The following is an 18312-nucleotide window of genomic DNA, read 5'->3' on the forward strand; positions in this document are numbered from 1 at the left end:
AGAAAGGATTGGAATTTTGGAAATTGAATTTCTTGGATTTCCATTAATGAATTAGTGCACAGTAATGAAATAGTGTACAATAACAGCAGTCCTGTAAATTCAGCTAAGCAACAAAACACAAAATACTGCAAAAAACACGTTGCACTCACTTTAATTTAACCCCACAGACTAGCACTTTCAGGAATACAAAATGACTAGAATAGAATAGAATAGAATAGAAAATAATTTACCAGAATAGGACATACCAGAATAGAATAGAATAAAAATGAAGAAAGCATAAAAGAACAGAATATAATAGAACAAAGTACAATAGAATAGAAAATAGAGGAAAAGAATAGAAATGAACAGAACAAGACACATTATAATAGAATAGAACAGGACATACCAAAATAGAATAGAGTAGAATAGAATAGAATAGAAAATAGCAGAATAGAATTTAACAGAAAAGGAAATAACATATTCAAGTACAACAGAAAATAGAACAGGGGAAATAGAATAAAAATGCCAGAAAAGAATAGAATTTAATAGAGCATGACATACCAGAATTTAATTTAATTGAATAGAAGAAGAATAGAAGCAGAATAAAAGTGGCATGAAATAGAAAAAAACATAAAAGTATTGAATTAAACAGAACAGAAAATACCAGAATAGAATAGAATAGAAAAAAAAGAATAGAAATCCCCCAGGTAGAATAGAACTGAGCAGAACAGGAAATACCAGAATAGAATAGAATAAAATAGGAAAGAATATAAAGGAACAGAACAGATCATGACACACTAGAATAGAAAATAACAGAATATAATAGAACTGAAAAGAAAATACCATAGTAGGAGTACAGAATAAAATAGAAATGACAGAAATGTCAAATTTGAATATAGATGAACAGAACATGACATACCAGAATATGATAGAAAATAACAAGAAAAATAATACAACTGATAGAATAGAACCGAACAGAATAGAATAGGACACCTTAAGATTGAAGAATGTCATAGACAATAGACATATATGCTGTGTCATCTGGGCATGTGCTCTGTGCATCCAAAGATTCTCAAATTCAGTTTAACAAAGGAAGAGATGTAAATACACTCACTGTATCTGTTTCAGGAGAAGTGAAGAACATCCACACTGATCAATGGAAACCAGAGAAAGAGTCAATTGAGCCAGAGTATAAGATGATATGTGAACAAACATTCCTAAAGTATGTGTTCCAAATGATAATCAAAACACATAAGTGAATTTGATCACTGTGGTCTTTAAATGTATACAGTATACCGTATGTTTCAAACATGTAGGTTCACCTTTTCGCATACTAAAGAGAAAACCTCTGCTTATACATTCACTAAAAACCACCAGCATTTGTTTGCAGATGGGAAATACCTTATGAGGCTTCTTTACGTCATGCATGTATAGAATCTCATTTTCTATGTAATAATTAAGCTAAATAGTTTTCATCATTGGAAATATGGACAAGAGTACCCACCTGAGAAATATATACATGAATATACATGACACATTGAGCACATAGGAAGCCAGATGGCGAGTTGAAGTTTTTAGAATGATCTATTCAGACAACAGGATGAGATATCCTCATAATGAACTAAATGACAGTACAGATTCAGCTGGCAACACTTATTTTAACCTTAAATAATGCAGTGTGAAGCGTCTCATTTCTTAAAAAACCATGTCGGAAGGCTTATCCCGTGGTCATGGAAAATAAGTTACCATGTTTCAGAAGTGGAAATTATTGGCCTGTATCAAGCAAAGAAAACATCTATGGAGATTGCTGGAATAACTGGAACTGGGTTAAGAACTGTCAAATGCATTATTAAAACCTGGAATATTAGTGGTGAACCGTCAGCTTCACAGAAGAAATGTGGTCGAAAAAAATCTTGAATGAGCGTGATCGGAGATGACTTAAATGCTTGGTGATGTTACATCATAACAAATCATTAGTAGAACTCATGGCAATGTTTAATAGTGAAAGTAAGAGCATTTCCACCTACACAATGTGACAAGAACTTACAGGATTGGGACTAAACAGCTGTGTAGACACAAGAAAGACACTTGTTAGTGAGGCTAATGGGAAAAAAACGACTTAAAATTTGCTAGGGAGCGTAAAGATTGACTGTGGAGCAATGGGAAAAGGTCATGTGGTCTGATGAGTCCAGATTCACCTTATTCCAAAGCGATGGCCGCGTCAGGGTAAGAAGGGAAGTGCATGAAGCGATGTACCTGTCATGCATAGTGCCCCCTGTACAAGTCTCTGGAGGCAGTGTTATGATCTGGGGTTGCTTCAATTGGTCAGTCTATGCTCAGCAACGTTATACGGCAATAAAATGAAGTCAGCTGAATACTTGAATGTACTGAATGATCAGGTTGTCCCATCAATTGATTTTTTCTTCCCTGATGGCACGGGCATATTCCAGGATGCCAAGATTCATCTGGCTCAAATTGTGACAGAGTGGAAAGAGGGAGCATGAGGGATCATTTTCAAACTTAAATTGTCCACCACAGAGTCCAGACCTTAAGCCCATTGAAAGTCTTTGTGATGTGCTGGAGAAGACTCTCCCATCATCAATACAAAATGTATGCAACTCTGGATGGAAATACATGTTGTGATGTTGCATAAGGTTGTCGAAACTATGCCTCAACGAATGTGTGTAATCGAAGCAAAAGGCAGTCCAACTAAATATTAGAGTATGCAAAGTTTTTTGGCCAGGCAGTGTATTTCACTCTGTTGCTTGTCTTCTTTCTGCTCCTCCTATGATCAGAGAAAATTCCTGTCTTACTGTGTTAGCATATGACACATGCCCTCATTAACCATAAGTGGGTTCATCATCAGGGCAGACTGCAGGAAAATATATGTAGGGATGCCTATAGAGCAATTCCGAGACAGCTGTGAAAAGCAACATTTTCCACAGAGGATTGGCGAGCTCAATTTCCCGAGCGATAGAACGCTGGACCACTGGTCTGTCCGTTTTGACACAATTACGCTGTTAGTGTGGCACTTTGTGACCTCAGGTTCAAAAGACTTTTCCAGAAAGTTCCAGTAGACATTAAGTCTCCCCAGTGGAGTGTTGTCCAACTCTGTTGACCACGAGGACGTTTTTAAGTAAAGTCGATGTGTTGGTCTTGCTGAGTGTAACGTCCATGCAGGCTGTTTTTTGAAGATCAAATGGCAGGACCAAACCTCCCTGAAATGGAAACAACAACAAGAATATTATAGAGAACTAACATAATAATAAACATACAAACATACAAACAAACGAAGATGGTATCCATGAGTTCTTTAGAAACTTTTGTTGTGTCCTGTTGCTTTAAAGGACCCAGAAACCGATAAACCAAAGCTCATTTAAGGTAAGTCAGTTCTGCTTTAAAGGGAAAAACTAAAATCTCCGAACCTGTTGGTCAAGATTACATTATTCAAGATTTCAATAACATATTTCAAATGAACAAATAAATAAAAAAAGTGAAAAGAATAGTGAAAAGAACCTAGATTGTGGTGAGCAGGAGGAGCAGAGTGGCAGCTGGGCAGGGCGAGGGCCTTGAAGATAAGTAGCGAATTACTTCGAAGGAAGGACACGCCGTCAAGGAGTCCTCGCTGCTGACTGTCACAACACCGAGGGAGTGCTCGATCTGGTGGTGCTGGAGCATTGCATCAACCGGCAACTGGAATGATGGCTGAGGGGTCCAGTGCCATTGCCCAGAATCGCAGACGGAAGCACGACAGTGAGCTGAGTGCCAGTCGATGGTGTGTTCGGGATCAACAAGCCCGTCTCTCTCTCCTCTCTCTACATTCTCTCTCCCTTTTGTTAGTACTCCCCCCCTCTTTCCGTTCTCCTCTCTTTCACCCTGTTCCTCCTCCCAAGGACGCACAGGTCAGACCCGGAGACCGGTGTAACCCGTCGATACTCCCTCCCTAGAAATGGGGGGCGGTGGGAGTTTTAATATATTTTTGAGGTAATCGACACAAATGTTTTCAATTGAGCTTAACTTGTATTGAACCTAGAATATTCCTTTTAAAAGAGCCAATCACCTTTTTGATAATGTCAAATAGCACAAATTATGACAAAACTGTTATCAGCTTTGATTGCGAAGTTGAAATATGTTATTTGGTCACAATCTTGACCAGCCGTTTTGGAGATTTTGGTCTTTTCCCATTCAAGTACAAAGGAGCTGTACTTCATTGTATCTCATTTGAATCTAAATGTGAGACAGAAAAAAGCTGTCTGGAAGTGTTAAGAACATAGTCACAGAGTGATTTGACTTGCCTTAAAGGAACTTTGGTTTGGCATTAGCATGTTGCTAAGCTAACAATCAGCCTGTCAGAGTTGTAGAGAGAACCAAGAAAATATTTAGCATCATCAGTGCTTATTTATCAATAGAAATAGAGTCATGAGTTGAAACAAATGAAAAGATGGACATTTATAAAGTAATTTACTTCAACAACTGCTCTATTAGGTGCAATTTTTATACTTTCAACCAGCTGCCAAACTACACACACATACACACACACACACACACACACACACACACACACACACAATTTTTGTGTTGGAAAAAAAAGAAGACATTTCTATTGACTGATAGTCATGACAGCGGGCCCCACATAACTTTAAAAAATATAAATATTTATATAAGAAACTCTTATCACACTGTAAATGGGATTATTGGATTTTTTTGAGAAATCGCTAAAAGTAAGCACTTTAAAGCTCAGACAAACAACATGTCCGAAATCTTTTTTTTTCCCAACATACAGATGTTAGGTTAAAATGTACATGAAAGTAAAAGGTGTATTTTAGGTGCTGTGACAAGTCAACCTTTCTTCAGATTTATTAAGATATTAATCACCTTTCAACTTTTTTTCTAGAAGTGCAAATAAACTATTGTCTTAGTAAATATGAGGTTGTGGAAACAACAAGTATAATAATAATATATTATATATGCATAGCTATACAAGATCATTAATTATTGTTTAAAATAGTAGTTAAAGAAAGTGTCACACAGCAGGACACTGATGGCAATGCTTAAAATTTCATGTCAATTCCTCACATAACTATATATAAATGTATATTTAAAAACAAAAATCTATGAAAAAAATGTGGCCAGAATATGTACATATATAAATATAAACAAATATAAATATATGTAAAAGGAAATAAACATACCCCTTAAAGAGCAGAACTTTGCAAATATTTTGAAGATTAATTGCTCATATTTTCACTCTGTGATGTTTGTTGCGTCTTTTTATCTGCTGTGTTTTAATTCCCCAGATGACTCTTGAGAAAAGTGAAAAGTCCTATGCTTTGACAAGTGCTGTTTCTGCTATCCTTTTAAACAAAGTAAGCCTCATAGACTCAAATAATATTTTTCATGACTTATTTTCTGCATTTTTATCAGGCATGAGCATGATTCAACAAGTCATACTTCAGCTCCTTGTTGTATTAATAAATGATGCAAACCATGTACTGTTCATAGCTTTACTGTTTGCAGATTTTATATACGCTGCTGTTATTATATTTGTTGTAACTTGCAGTTTTTCGTAATTTTGCGATTATTTAGTGTTCCTCTTATACTTAATATGTTGTATTCGTTTGTCACCATTATTGTGATTTATATGTCAAATAATGAGTTTCACGAGTGGTTCGAAGTTAAGGCACATATATGGAAATGTGATACGATGTGTAAATAATAAAAAAATAAAAGTAATTTTAAATTATCAAAATAAAAACATTGTATAGGCTTTTCCTTACAGAGTATTTTGAATATTCATTCTGTTATGGGGTCCTTGCGGGCATGTTGGAGCCCAGGGCGGCCACCTATATCGCCTCTAGGATAAGCCAGTACTTGCTTATCAATGGGCCAGCCCAAATTACCCAGCAGTCCACCAGGTAAACGTCAAGTGCTCCTGATGGCCAGTCCCCAATGATGTTAAGAGATCATTAAATTAATATGTGCCTTATTGCCTTCCTACCTCTGAATACAAAACCTCAGTGTTTTCCAGCTTTTAGTCGCACTCAGATGTTAGAGGGTGACACACGCTATGACATCTCTCCCTGTCTCTCTTGTTTTTCTTTAAACGGCTCGTCTAATTTGACAGTCGCTATAGAAAAGCATGTATCAGAGATTTGATAGTAGACAGACTTAACAAAAGTTTGGCTTTTCCCATCACTGTCAGGACATCAGTACATTACACATTAAACCCTTATCTGTGTTTGAATGTCTTGTAATATTACAATTATTTTAGAGAACATCTAGAGTACTTTGGAACAAAAACGAGTAATCAACTAATCAAGTACTCGTTCTGCACCAGCTAATCGATTATTAAAAAAAACACTACCAAATATTGCTAATTGATTTTCCTTTGCCCATTTGCTGCCGAGGGCAACACTGAATTTAAGCTGTACTCTGGATCTCTCACCACATCACACAGTTACAAATGAGTCCACTGGGGGGCGCTGTGGATGTGTGTTGTCGAGGTGTTGGACGAGAAAAGGAGACATGATCATATATTTGTGTGCTTTCACGTAAAGCCAAGTGTGGCAACACTTGTAATATTTTGATTTTGATTCTACTCTATTGGTATTTGTTTATTGTTGTAGTCATGCATACCAACGGACAATTATCTGTTTTTATGGTTGAAAGGAAATGCGAAGAGTTACGAGATACTCGGAAGCTAATCAAACCGGCATATGCATTAAATATCTGAACATGGGCAGGGCGCATTTTATAACAAGCGAACTTTCACAACAAGATTTTTAGGAATAATAGCATGTGCAATGATAAAAATAAACACTCTTGGTAACGTTTGTGAATAAAACAAAATATGAATTTCATGTATGTGTCATAATTGATATTTTTTAATTATATTTGAATTCACCAGTTATTGATTTCTCATTATTTGTGGGAAATACGAAGCGGTACAAGAAACCCAGAAGCTTATCAGACTGGTATGTGCATTAAATATCTGAAGATGGGCAGAGTGTAGTTTATAAAAAGCAAACTTTAACTACCTGTTTTTCTGAATATTAACATGTGCAATGATAAAAAGAAACTGTTCTTGGTAAAGTTTGTGAATTAATCAAAATAAGAATTTAACGTATGTGTCATACTTGATATTTTTTAATTATATTTTATTTACTAGTAATTGATTACAAATTTTTTGTGGGTTAGTATACTTGACTACAATTCACTCTAAAATGCCAAAAGTATTAAAGGGATGCAAAAAGAGATAAACATAAAAAGACAATTGTTCAAGTGCTTCTTAAAATCTTATTTTTTAGAAATGTGCTCATAGATTCTGCATTACCATGTTCGAACAAAAACAAAACATTACTTGGCCATGCTCTTCATTTGATAGCAATATTGCTTGGTAACAAAGAAGTTGTATATATAAAATCTATTTTACCTTTAGTCAAACAGAAAAGAGCTTCAGTGGGATTTTATGGCTTCAGGAACAGCTTTTATAATCTGAAAAACAAAAAAACAAGAGAAACACATTAAAACAGAAATTTTATTAATAAAAAAAACAACTAATTTCATAATAATAATGAATGTTTCCTTCATAAAATGATTTGAGTGTGAAACATATTTATTTAAAACTACTATATAACACAAATAATTGTATCTCCTTCATAAAAATTATTGATAATGATGATTTTTTCATGAAATATTATAACTATTTATAAATCTTTTTACAATTTTATTTCTAATTTAATGTTCCTCAGCAAAAAAACAACAATAGTTTAATGAAATGAACAGGTTTGTTTTAGTTTTATTCAGTTTAAGGGCTAGTTTAGATAAGTTATTATGAGATTAGATTGTGATGGGTTGTTTACCTGTAAATACAGCTACTGCCATCCTCATCAGCTCTGAGGTCAGCTGGGGTCATTTAGAGGTCATGTGGGGGTGGGGCTGTTTAATGGACTAAGAAAAGGTCATGTGGCCAGATGGGGGAAGAAACAGCAAAAACAGCAAGCAGAAAAAGGCGAGAAATCCCCAAAAAGAACCAATTTCAAAAAGCCATTTTTACATTACTGAATCTTATAATAAGAAATTTAGAAAACAAAAACAACGTATACTGAATTACTTGCCATGTGCAACTTTTAACTTCTGCAATATTCTAGCAATTAATAGCTGTTAATAAAAAAAGGGTATTATGAATATATTATTATATATTTTACTTTCATATGCTTTGCCACAGAACAGTGTCTCATAATGGTAGAGTGTGTTTGGAAATAATTATGACATTATCAGATTAAAATAGATAAATTGCTGGGTATGGTAAAAATTACAAATGGGTGTGAATTTAATTATGCATATTGCAATTAAATTTAATTCTACAGTGGTAATACCTGGTAAAACACTTGCATCTGATTAAGTTTGAAAAAAAAAAAATAGCATGCATTTGTTTTCTCTCTTATATTTTAAGGCTTTTCTTTTCATAACGTAAACTACACTTCTGAACGTAATGTAGACAGATGTTAGTTTAGATTATGAAGCTTTACCGAAAGTAAACAAGGACAAAATGCTCTCTCAAACACAGTGATTTTAGTTTAAAAAGTTTATTTTATAATCAACTGAAACGAGAATTAAAGGGCTTATACAAGCTTACAAAGATTATAGTTCTTAACAGAAATGTATTAAACTGGCACCACCAGAACCACAATAACTTCCATAACTATCACCTTTCAGGACACATGTGATTAGATTTAATAGTTAAAAAAAAATAAAACAGTGCTAGTCAAAGTTTAGTCAATTTAATTAACAATATTAGGGTTAAAAATGACTAGCAACACTTTGCTGTGCAATTGAAAAGCATCACAACAAGATTACAAATGTTGCTTTGGTTCAGTTTTGTATTATTATGTGATTTGAACCCATCGGTACTTTTTAACATACTAATAGACATTCTAAAGAAAGCCAACACTAACAACATATAATAACCCTTGAATGTATGTGTTCTAATACATTAGGATTGCACAGTAAAGTGTCACAGAACGTGCAAAATCTAGTCTATGAATCACCATTAACTTGATGTGCTTTAAGATTTCCTTAAAAGAATATCTCAGAAATCAGCTCAAACTGGGACATTTTGAGTCACAGTTTACTCAGAATTTTGACGTAGTCGTGAAAAACACCTATTAATACAGAGTTCATAAAGGGGTTCAAACGCTTAACACAAAAATAAGACAAAACTATGCAGGCTTTTCTCATCAAAACTGAAAGTGCACATTGTTTTACAACATGCTCCTATAAGCCCTTTAACGCTGAATAACTTTCCAATTAAAAAAAAGAGAAAGAATCAAAGAAAAGAGGAAAACAACAATATGTGCATCAGTATTTTTGTACTTTTTTCAAGTTCATTTTCATTTAAGATAAAAATGTACAAGGAACACATTGAAGCTGATCACCATCCAAAAAAAAAAGTATCTACAAAAACTGATCTGGCTAAATCTAAACATCGTACACTTTATATAACCCCGCCCCTTGCCGCTAGTGCCCGCCTCCTTCTCACACATGAGGGTCTATTTGAATTATAATTGGTTCTTTGATTTAAACTATGTAATCCAGTGAACAAATCCATATTATTCCACTTGTGGGGGTTGTCCATGTATCAAGAGCAACAAAACGATCAGTTCCAATGAATTAATTTTAACGTCTTCAACTGGTTTTCTATTTTTGTCGTTTTGCTTGATTTTATTTGAAAAAGGAAATAGAATCCATAGAAAATCCATTACTTGGAAGGGCACAGGGAGAGCTGTGGCAGGTCAGAACCGGGGATACGGCTGCTCTCTGTACACTCCTTTGTTTGTCCTTGCTGGTGGCGCCTTGTTGCGGTTGTTTTTCCATTCCTCCTGGCCTGAAGAGGGAGACAAGATCAAAAAAGATAAGTCAGTGTGTTCATTGGCCTTTAAGAGAAACATGGGCTGAGTTTGGATAGGCATTCTACCCATAATACTCTTACTACTTTTGCCATATCTCTCTATTGCAGAAATAGTAAGAGTAGTATGTACTTGAAGTATGCCATTCCGAACTCGACCTTTGTTACAATTGTTACAATTGCTATGTTTGAAAGAAAATACTATAGTGCCATACTATAACTGTTTCTAGTAATTTTGAAGCATGCTATTCCGAACACAGGAATTTGCACTTGAATTGGTCAGCACTAATGACATTGTAGTTTTAATGTTTTTTGGGGCGGCTGTGATTCAGGTGGTAGAGCGTGTCCGCCACTAATTCCCGGCCCAAACGACTCCACATGCCGAAGTGTCCTTGGGCAAGACACTGAACTCCAAGTTGCTCCCAATGACAGGCTAGCACCTTGCATGGCAGCTCTGCCGTCATTGGTGTATGAATGTGTGTGAATGAGTCACAGTGTAAAGCGCTTTGAATACCGTTAATGCATTAAGTGCAGACCATTTACCATTTTATTTTATTTGTAACAATTCTAATCGTAATGTTATAGCTTGCATTTCAAGTTTGACTTGAAAATGAGCAACAAACCAACAAACTGGCTGAGACGTCCATGACAAGCACTGAAACACATTTCTATTTGGTACATAGGCTCAAAAAATCTAATGCAAGGACGGAACAATCTCACATACTGTGTCCATGTAGAAAAATCTTTAAAAGTGTTTTATTTTATTGTTGTAAAGAGGCCAAAAAAAAGCAGAAAAGTCCCAAAAAAGCTCAATACAAGACATGACTAAATGTTTTCAAATTACTTCATAATAAGAGTTCTTGGATGCCATAATTAAAAAGAAAATGTGACAACCCGTGCACTACTTTTGGCACTTTTCTAGGCTTTTTGAACTCTTCAAAACCATAAAGAAAATACAAATTCTGGCTTTTTCCTTCCTTGAAGTTTAAAAAAAAATCTTGTTTAATGTTTATTTTATTTTATTTGATATCGTTATAACTTGTATTATTATTATTATAATTAGTATTTTCTTTTTCTTATACAATTTGGTTGAGTGTATTGTTACTTTGGGAATACTGAATGTAAATATACTGTAACGAATGGAGGCAGCGAAGGCAGACGAGGAGAGTGGATCTAAATGCAGCTTACATTATTAAACAAACAAACAAATAAACACAAAGGAAAAAACCCACAATGGGAAAACAGGAAACTTAAACACGATGAAAATCACACTGAGAACTCGGGCAGGGAACACATACCAGGCTTAACAACATTCAATGATTGACAGAGGGGAGTGAAAACAACCGGGTTAAAATACATGGACATGGGAAAACGGGAGCCAATGAACAAACAGAACTCAAACAAGATGACAAGGTGATAAACAGAAACCAATGGGAAACTAACGAGGGCAGGTGAAAACAATGAACAGCGAACACGAGGGCTAACAAGACGACTATGGAGCTATAAGGGTGACAAAAGTGAAAACTAAGGAACTACAAAAGTGACAAAAAATGACAAACAAAGGGCAACAGTGAGACAAGACAAGGTATACATAACATATACGATCATGCCAATAAAATACTTGTATTATTATTTAAAATGTATCGTACCTAGCCTAATTAATATTCATGAGTGCTTCACTATTTTGTTACATCAAACTAAATGACACCCATGGTTAGGCTCAACTGCAATGCTGATCTTGATCAAATTATTTATTGTCTTACGAGCAGCAATCGGAACTAAAATGCAACCTTTTACACCAACACCAGCTCGGCTCCAGAGGTCATGACCCCATCCAAATTCTGCCATTCAAAGTGCATGGCACCTCTAATAATTACATAATTGTTTTACTAACACAGACAATCAGAGATCATTCAAAAAGACATTCCCTAACCATCCCCCTTTTGTCCTTCACCCAGGAAAGAACAAAACAACACTAGAGGATCAAATAGCCACTTGAAAAGGGTTTCAGTCAAGTGACTTTAGCCAAGAGGTTACTGTTGCTATTAGCGTAAGCAGGGCTCATTCACCATCTGTGTCGATGAACGAGAGCGGCCTCAACGGAGGCTGTTGTGTGATCCTACTTGTCTTCAGCTCATCTCAGGGATAGAAAGGCACAAAGGCTGTTCCTCTAAAGTGACTCGTTTTCAGCCAATAATCTTTAATTAGAGAGCTGTCAGTCTCAGGTTAGCCTGTGCTAGCCTCAAAGAAAATGGTTCAAGTGTACTGTCCTTGCATTTAGAAAGAACAAGGATGTGTATCAGATGGATAATAGGGAGTTCTTCTTTGAACTGTCAAGCTGTCTCTGTTTGTGCCACCCTGAAAAGTGTTAACCAGAGTGCTATGGATTGCTTAAGTGTGTGTCCATGGCTTGGTTTTAAATTTGGTCTCAAAGTGAAAAGAAGTGTTTGGAAAGTGAGACTTGAAGGGAAAGTTAAATTTAAAGGGAAAGGTCAAGGAAAAATTAGAATTATGTCATAATTTATTCACACTTATGTAGTTCCAAATCTGTATGAAAGTCTTTATTCCATAGAGCACGAGATATTAGTCAAAATGTTAGGGACTGGCAGCTTCAGTCACCATTCATCTACTGTATATTGCATCTTTTTTCCTTACAATGAAAGTGAATGGTGACTGAGGCTTTCAATCCCTAACATTCTGCCTAACAACTCCTTTCAAACTGATTTGGAACAACATGAGGGAGAGTAAATGATGACAGAACCTTTATTTTTGAGTGAACTATCCCTTTAAGTTGCAATAAAGCAATTTTGCACACTGCAACTACATAGAACCACCCTCGAAAATGCATAGCAATGCACTACAAACTACTCAGAACACCTTTGCAACTGCATAGCAACATGATAGTATGCACTCAGAAAACCCTAGTAAATGTATAGCAATGCACCAAAAACCAAATAGAACTCCTTAGCAACTACATTAGAAACCCCCTAGCAACCACATTTAGAAAACTCTAGAAAACACATAGCAATGCACTAAAAAAACAATCAGAACACATTAGCAACTAGATAGCAACACCCTAGTAACCACTTAGGACACCCTAGAAAACACATAGCATCAATGCACTAAAAACTACTCAGAACACCTTAGCAACTACATAGCAATGCCACAGAAACAACTCAGAACACCCTAGCAAATGCATAGCTATGCACTAAAACCAATCAGAACACTTTAGCATCTACAAAGTAACGCCCTAGTAATCACTCACAACACCCTAGTAAACAAATAGCAATGCACTAAAAAGCAATCAAAACACCTTAGAAACTACATAGCAAAGCCCTAATAACCACTCAGAACACCCTAGAAAATGCACAGCAATGAACTAAAAACCAATCAGAAAACTTTAGCAACTACATAGTAACGCCATACTAACCACTCAGAACACCCTTGCAAATGCATAGCAATACACTAAAAATACTCAGAACACCTTAGCAACTACACAGCAACACCCTAGTAACCATTTAGAACAAATTAGAAAACAAAGAAACACACAAAAGCTACACAGAACACCTTAGCAACTAATTTAATTTTAATTAATTTGACCAATTGTCACACATTATACATACATTTCTGCATATACATGGTGAAATTATTTATTTTTCACATATCCCAGCTAAGCTGGGGTCAGAGTGCAGGGTCAGCCATGATACGGGCCCTGGAGCAGATAGGTTCAAGGGCCTTGCTCAAGGGCCCAACAGTGGTGTCTTGGTGGTGTTGGGGCTTGAACCCACGACCTTCTGATCAGTAACCCAGAGCCTTAACCGCTGAGCCACCACTGCCCCTACATAGCAACACCCTAGTAACCACTCAGAACACTTTGGCAAATGCATAACAATGCATTAAAAACTAATCAGAGCATCTTAAGAACTATATAGCAACACTCTAGTAACCACCCAGGACACCATAGCAAACACATAGAATCAATGCACTAAAAATACTCAGAACACCTTAGCAACTACATAGCAATGCCCTAGTAACCACTCAGAACACCCTAGAAAATGCACAGCAATGAACTAAAAACCAATCAGAAAACTTTAGCATCTACAAAGTAACGCCCTAGTAATCACTCACAACACCCTAGTAAACAAATAGCAATGCACTAAAAAGCAATCAAAACACCTTAGAAACTACATAGTAATGCCATACTAACCACTCAGAACACCCATGCAAATGCATAGCAATGCACTAAAAATACTCAGAACACCTTAGCAACTACACAGCAACACCCTAGCAATTTAGAACAAATTAGAAAACAAAGAAACACACAAAAGCTACACAGAACACCTTAGCAACTACATAGCAACACCCTAGTAACCACTCAGAACACTTTGGCAAATGCATAACAATGCATTAAAAACTAATCAGAGCATCTTAGGAACTATATAACAACACTCTAGTAACCACCCAGGACACCATAGCAAACACATAGAATCAATGCACTAAAAATACTCAAGAACACCTTAGCAACTACATAGCAATGCCCTAGTAACCACTCAGAACACCCTAGCAAATGCATAGCAATGCACTTTAAACCAATCAGAACACCTTAACAAGTACACAGCGACACCATAGTAACTACCGTAATTTCCGGACTATAAGCCGCAACTTTTTTCCCACGCTTTGAACCTCGCGGCTTAAACAACGACGCGGCTAATATATGGATTTTTCCGGCTTTCAAATTTTATTTAAAAAAAATAAAAAACATTCTGTGACGTGCTCAGTTTTTTGCCGGCATGAAGCTTTCATTAGACCAATGAAATTGCCGAACGGGTTAAGGTCAAACAACTTTTTTGTTTACTGTTTAGATTAAATATAGCGCGCTCAAACTTCCCATTATTCTGATTACGGTAGTCATTTTGTCACCCACAAGACACGGAAAAATGCATATGATGCAGCTTTCAAGTTGAAGGCGATTGATCTGGCTGTTGGAAAAGGAAATAGAGCTGCTGCACGGGAGACATTGTAAACAGCAGCGTGATGAATTGACTCAGTGCAAAAAGACAACTAAAGCTGAGGCTATTCAACTCCGACACCGAAGGAGATGACTTCAGTGGTTTCATGTGCACAAAGGAGGAAGATAGTGACCAATGACTTTCTTGCTAGGCTACTGTTTACTGCTATTTTTTTATTTTTTGTTACAAGCCGTGTGTGGCAGCGGGGGCGTGGTCAAGCGCCCGTCCGGGAGAGAAAAGCGGTAAGGGCGCTTACACCTGAGCTAATGTCTAACACCTGTGTCTAATTTCAGTAAGCGTGGGGAGAGCGGCATAAAAAGGCAGCAGAGAGAGAGAGTGAGTGAGTGACAGACACACGTCAGTCTAGTGTTGGCACATAGAAGACCAAGAATTGAGAAACTTTATAAAATTGATTGTAAACATTGCTGTGGCCATTAAAAGATTTACCTGGAACGTCAAGTGCCCTGCTTCACGTGTCCTTCTTGGGAAAACTGTCACACTGGCACCAGTGTGACAGTTTTCAGCACTTGATGTAAGCGCCCTTACCGCTTTTCTCTCCCGGACGGGCGCTTGACCACTGCCACACGCGTTTGCAAAGCCTATTTATTTTATCACGTGTTTCGTTAAAGCCTGAGTAAAGTTCATTTGTTTCAATGTACCGGTAGGCACCTGCGGCTTATAGACAGGTGCGGCTTATTTATGTTCAAAATAATATTTATTTTTTTTAATTCAGTGGGTGCGGCTTATATTCAGGTGCGCTCAATAGTCCGGAAATTACGGTACTCAAAAGACCCAAGAAAATGCATAGCAATGGATGAAAAATCAATCAGAACACCTTAGCAACTACATAGCAATGCACTAAAAACAATCCGAACACCTTAGCAACTACATAACAATGCCCTAGTAACCACTCAGGACATTCTAGAAAATGCATAGCATCAATGCACTAAAAACTACTCAGGACACCTTAGTATACACAAAACAATGCACTAAAAATCAATCAGAACCCTTTAGCAACTACAGAGCAACTCACTAGTAACCATTAAGAACATCCTAGCAAACAAAGCAACACACTAAATCTATGCAGAGAAACTTAGCAACTACATAGCAACACCATAGTAACCATTTAGAACAATATAGCAAACAAAGCAACACCCTAGTGACCTCTCAGAACACCCAAGTAATGAAAAGCAATGAAATAAAAACCAATCAGAACACTTTAGCATCTACATTGCAACTCCCTAGTAACCACTCAGAACACCCTTACAAAGCATAGAACCAATGCACTAAAAATGACTAAATACACCTTAGCAACTACACAGCATCACCCTATCAACCACACAGGACACCCTAGCAAACACAAAGCAATGCACTAAAAATCAATCAGAACACTTTAACAACTACATAGCAACACCATAGTAACTATTTAGAACACCCTAGCAAACAAAGCAACACACTAAAACTACTCAGAACACCTTAGCAACTATATATCAACACCTTAGTAACCACACAGAACACCACAGCAAATGCATAGTAATGCACTATTTAGAACATTTTAGAAAATACAGTACAACGCCTTGACAACCATCCACAACACCTTAGCAAATGCAAGCAATGCACTAACAACCAATCGGAACACTTTAACAACGACATAGCCTCTTAACTAACAACCCTCCAAACCACTTTGAGCACCCTAGCATAGTGGTAGCGAGTTTTACATGGGCAAGCATCCCTCACATTTAAGGAAATAATGAAAAATCTAGTTGATATCTATAAAAAGAAAGTTTAAAAATCTATGGGAAAAACAATACCCAATGATTCAATCACCACTAATTCTTACAAATAAGGTACTGTTAACAGAACAAATGCTTACATCTGTGCAATTTCCGATGAATGCAAAAATATTTGGCTATATGTAGTAAATACATGCATTCATTAATATTCTAGCTGGTGAATAAATACAATGGGACTCCTTATCTTTTTCTGGGACAATAAGTTGACAAAAGCTAAATCAGCAATTATAGAGCACCACAATTCTTCTCTAGATATTATTGCTATGTTCAAATTATTCCATACCTACAGTCTTTATAAGTGACCTTATTTGCCTTCCATAAAACTCGCCTTGCACAAATGAATGTGTCTGATGGCAATTTTATTATTTAGCTGCATGCAATCCTGTACGCCAGTATTCATTGTATACGTGTGTTCAAGCAAATACAATCCCCTTATACAGATACTGCAATCAAAAGGTTTGCAATGCCAGCAGTATTTATAACAATAAATAAGAAAAATAAATAAATAAATAAGTGTGTCAAGAAAAAATATGTGGCAAGACACAAGATAAAAATATCATATCACATGATTATAATAGACTTTATAGACAGAAGAGGGAAACACCACTTACCATAAGAGTCATATGTTTCTCCACTGATACCGTGACTGTATTCATAATAATTTTCTGAGCTGTGGAGAGAAAAGAGAGAGGCAGGTATTTAGCACAATATTCTACATTTTTATGGAAACATTTGCTAATTTAACATCATAATAGTGAGTAATGCACTGAAATATGATACATTTTGATGACACTTAATTTGTTTGAAAATAAACAAACTCAAATAACACAATGTAGCCGTACGTATGTCTTTGTATGTCTGTAGAGAGACAAAATGACAGGTATGTTGTTGCTTATTTGACATTGTCTGCTCCCTATTTAATTTCACAAAGCAACATCTCTGCAGTCACATACAGTAGTATAAGCCATTGGAGAAGCTATCTTCCGAGCAAATTTGTCGTGCTCCTGTCATTCATTTATGTGTCTCAGAAGTTTTACTCTTGGGTATCTGTCGCCAAATTGAGTTTTTCTCTGATCGCCTGAGCTGAGCTCTCCAGTGTCAATCACAACTGACTGCTGATAACCATATCATGATGTTCATTCTCCTAGAATTCCACTGGCTGCCCATCAGCATGCATGGAGGTATGAACAAAGAAGCATTCATTGAAAATAATGCTATCCCGTTTTATGCATCATTCGTTCTTTCACTTTGTTCCCTCCAACCAGTAAAGGTTTCTTTTAGAACCATTTCTATATCATAACTTCTCCCTACATATCTATCATAACTTTCCCTACATTCATATTTTATTTCCTCTCCTCCTAGCCTCGTTTCTATAGTAATCCCTCCCCTAAATTATATCATAATCTCTCCTCTAATTACTATTGTAACACCTCCACTCCTTTCTATCATACTCCTCTCTCCCATACGTTCTACATTAACTCCTCCCCTATTCTTAGCAAAGCTCCTCACCTCATTTATATCAAAACTCCTCCCTAATTTCTTTCACAACTCAACCCCAATTTCTATTGTAACTACTACCTAATTTGTCTCGTAACTCCTCTCCTCTTTGCCTCATTTCTAACGT

The 18312-nt window shown here is 36.3% G+C and overlaps 1 protein-coding gene across 2 annotated transcripts in view; it reads right to left on the reverse strand.

The window, feature by feature from the left end:
• Window positions 1-2871: 2871 nt before the first annotated feature.
• LOC127620093 (KH domain-containing, RNA-binding, signal transduction-associated protein 3-like) overlaps window positions 2872-18312 on the reverse strand; it is a 169561-nt gene continuing 154120 nt past the window's right edge. Inside the window, exons 8-11 of one of the 2 annotated variants that reach the window (XR_007967667.1) lie at window positions 17300-17358; window positions 9744-9865; window positions 7412-7473; window positions 2872-3197 (exon numbers count right to left, since the gene is read on the reverse strand). Coding sequence is in view for 1 of the 2 variants with exons in the window: in XM_052093191.1 (XP_051949151.1) it covers window positions 9774-9865; window positions 17300-17358 (151 nt within the window). In the remaining variant the exon portion in view is untranslated. Of the gene's footprint in view, window positions 3198-7411; window positions 7474-8617; window positions 9866-17299; window positions 17359-18312 lie in introns of those variants that run through there. The other variant, XM_052093191.1, reaches the window with a different exon arrangement.

This window comes from Xyrauchen texanus, chromosome 26 (genome assembly GCF_025860055.1).
Source record: "Xyrauchen texanus isolate HMW12.3.18 chromosome 26, RBS_HiC_50CHRs, whole genome shotgun sequence".
NCBI lineage: Eukaryota > Metazoa > Chordata > Actinopteri > Cypriniformes > Catostomidae > Xyrauchen > Xyrauchen texanus.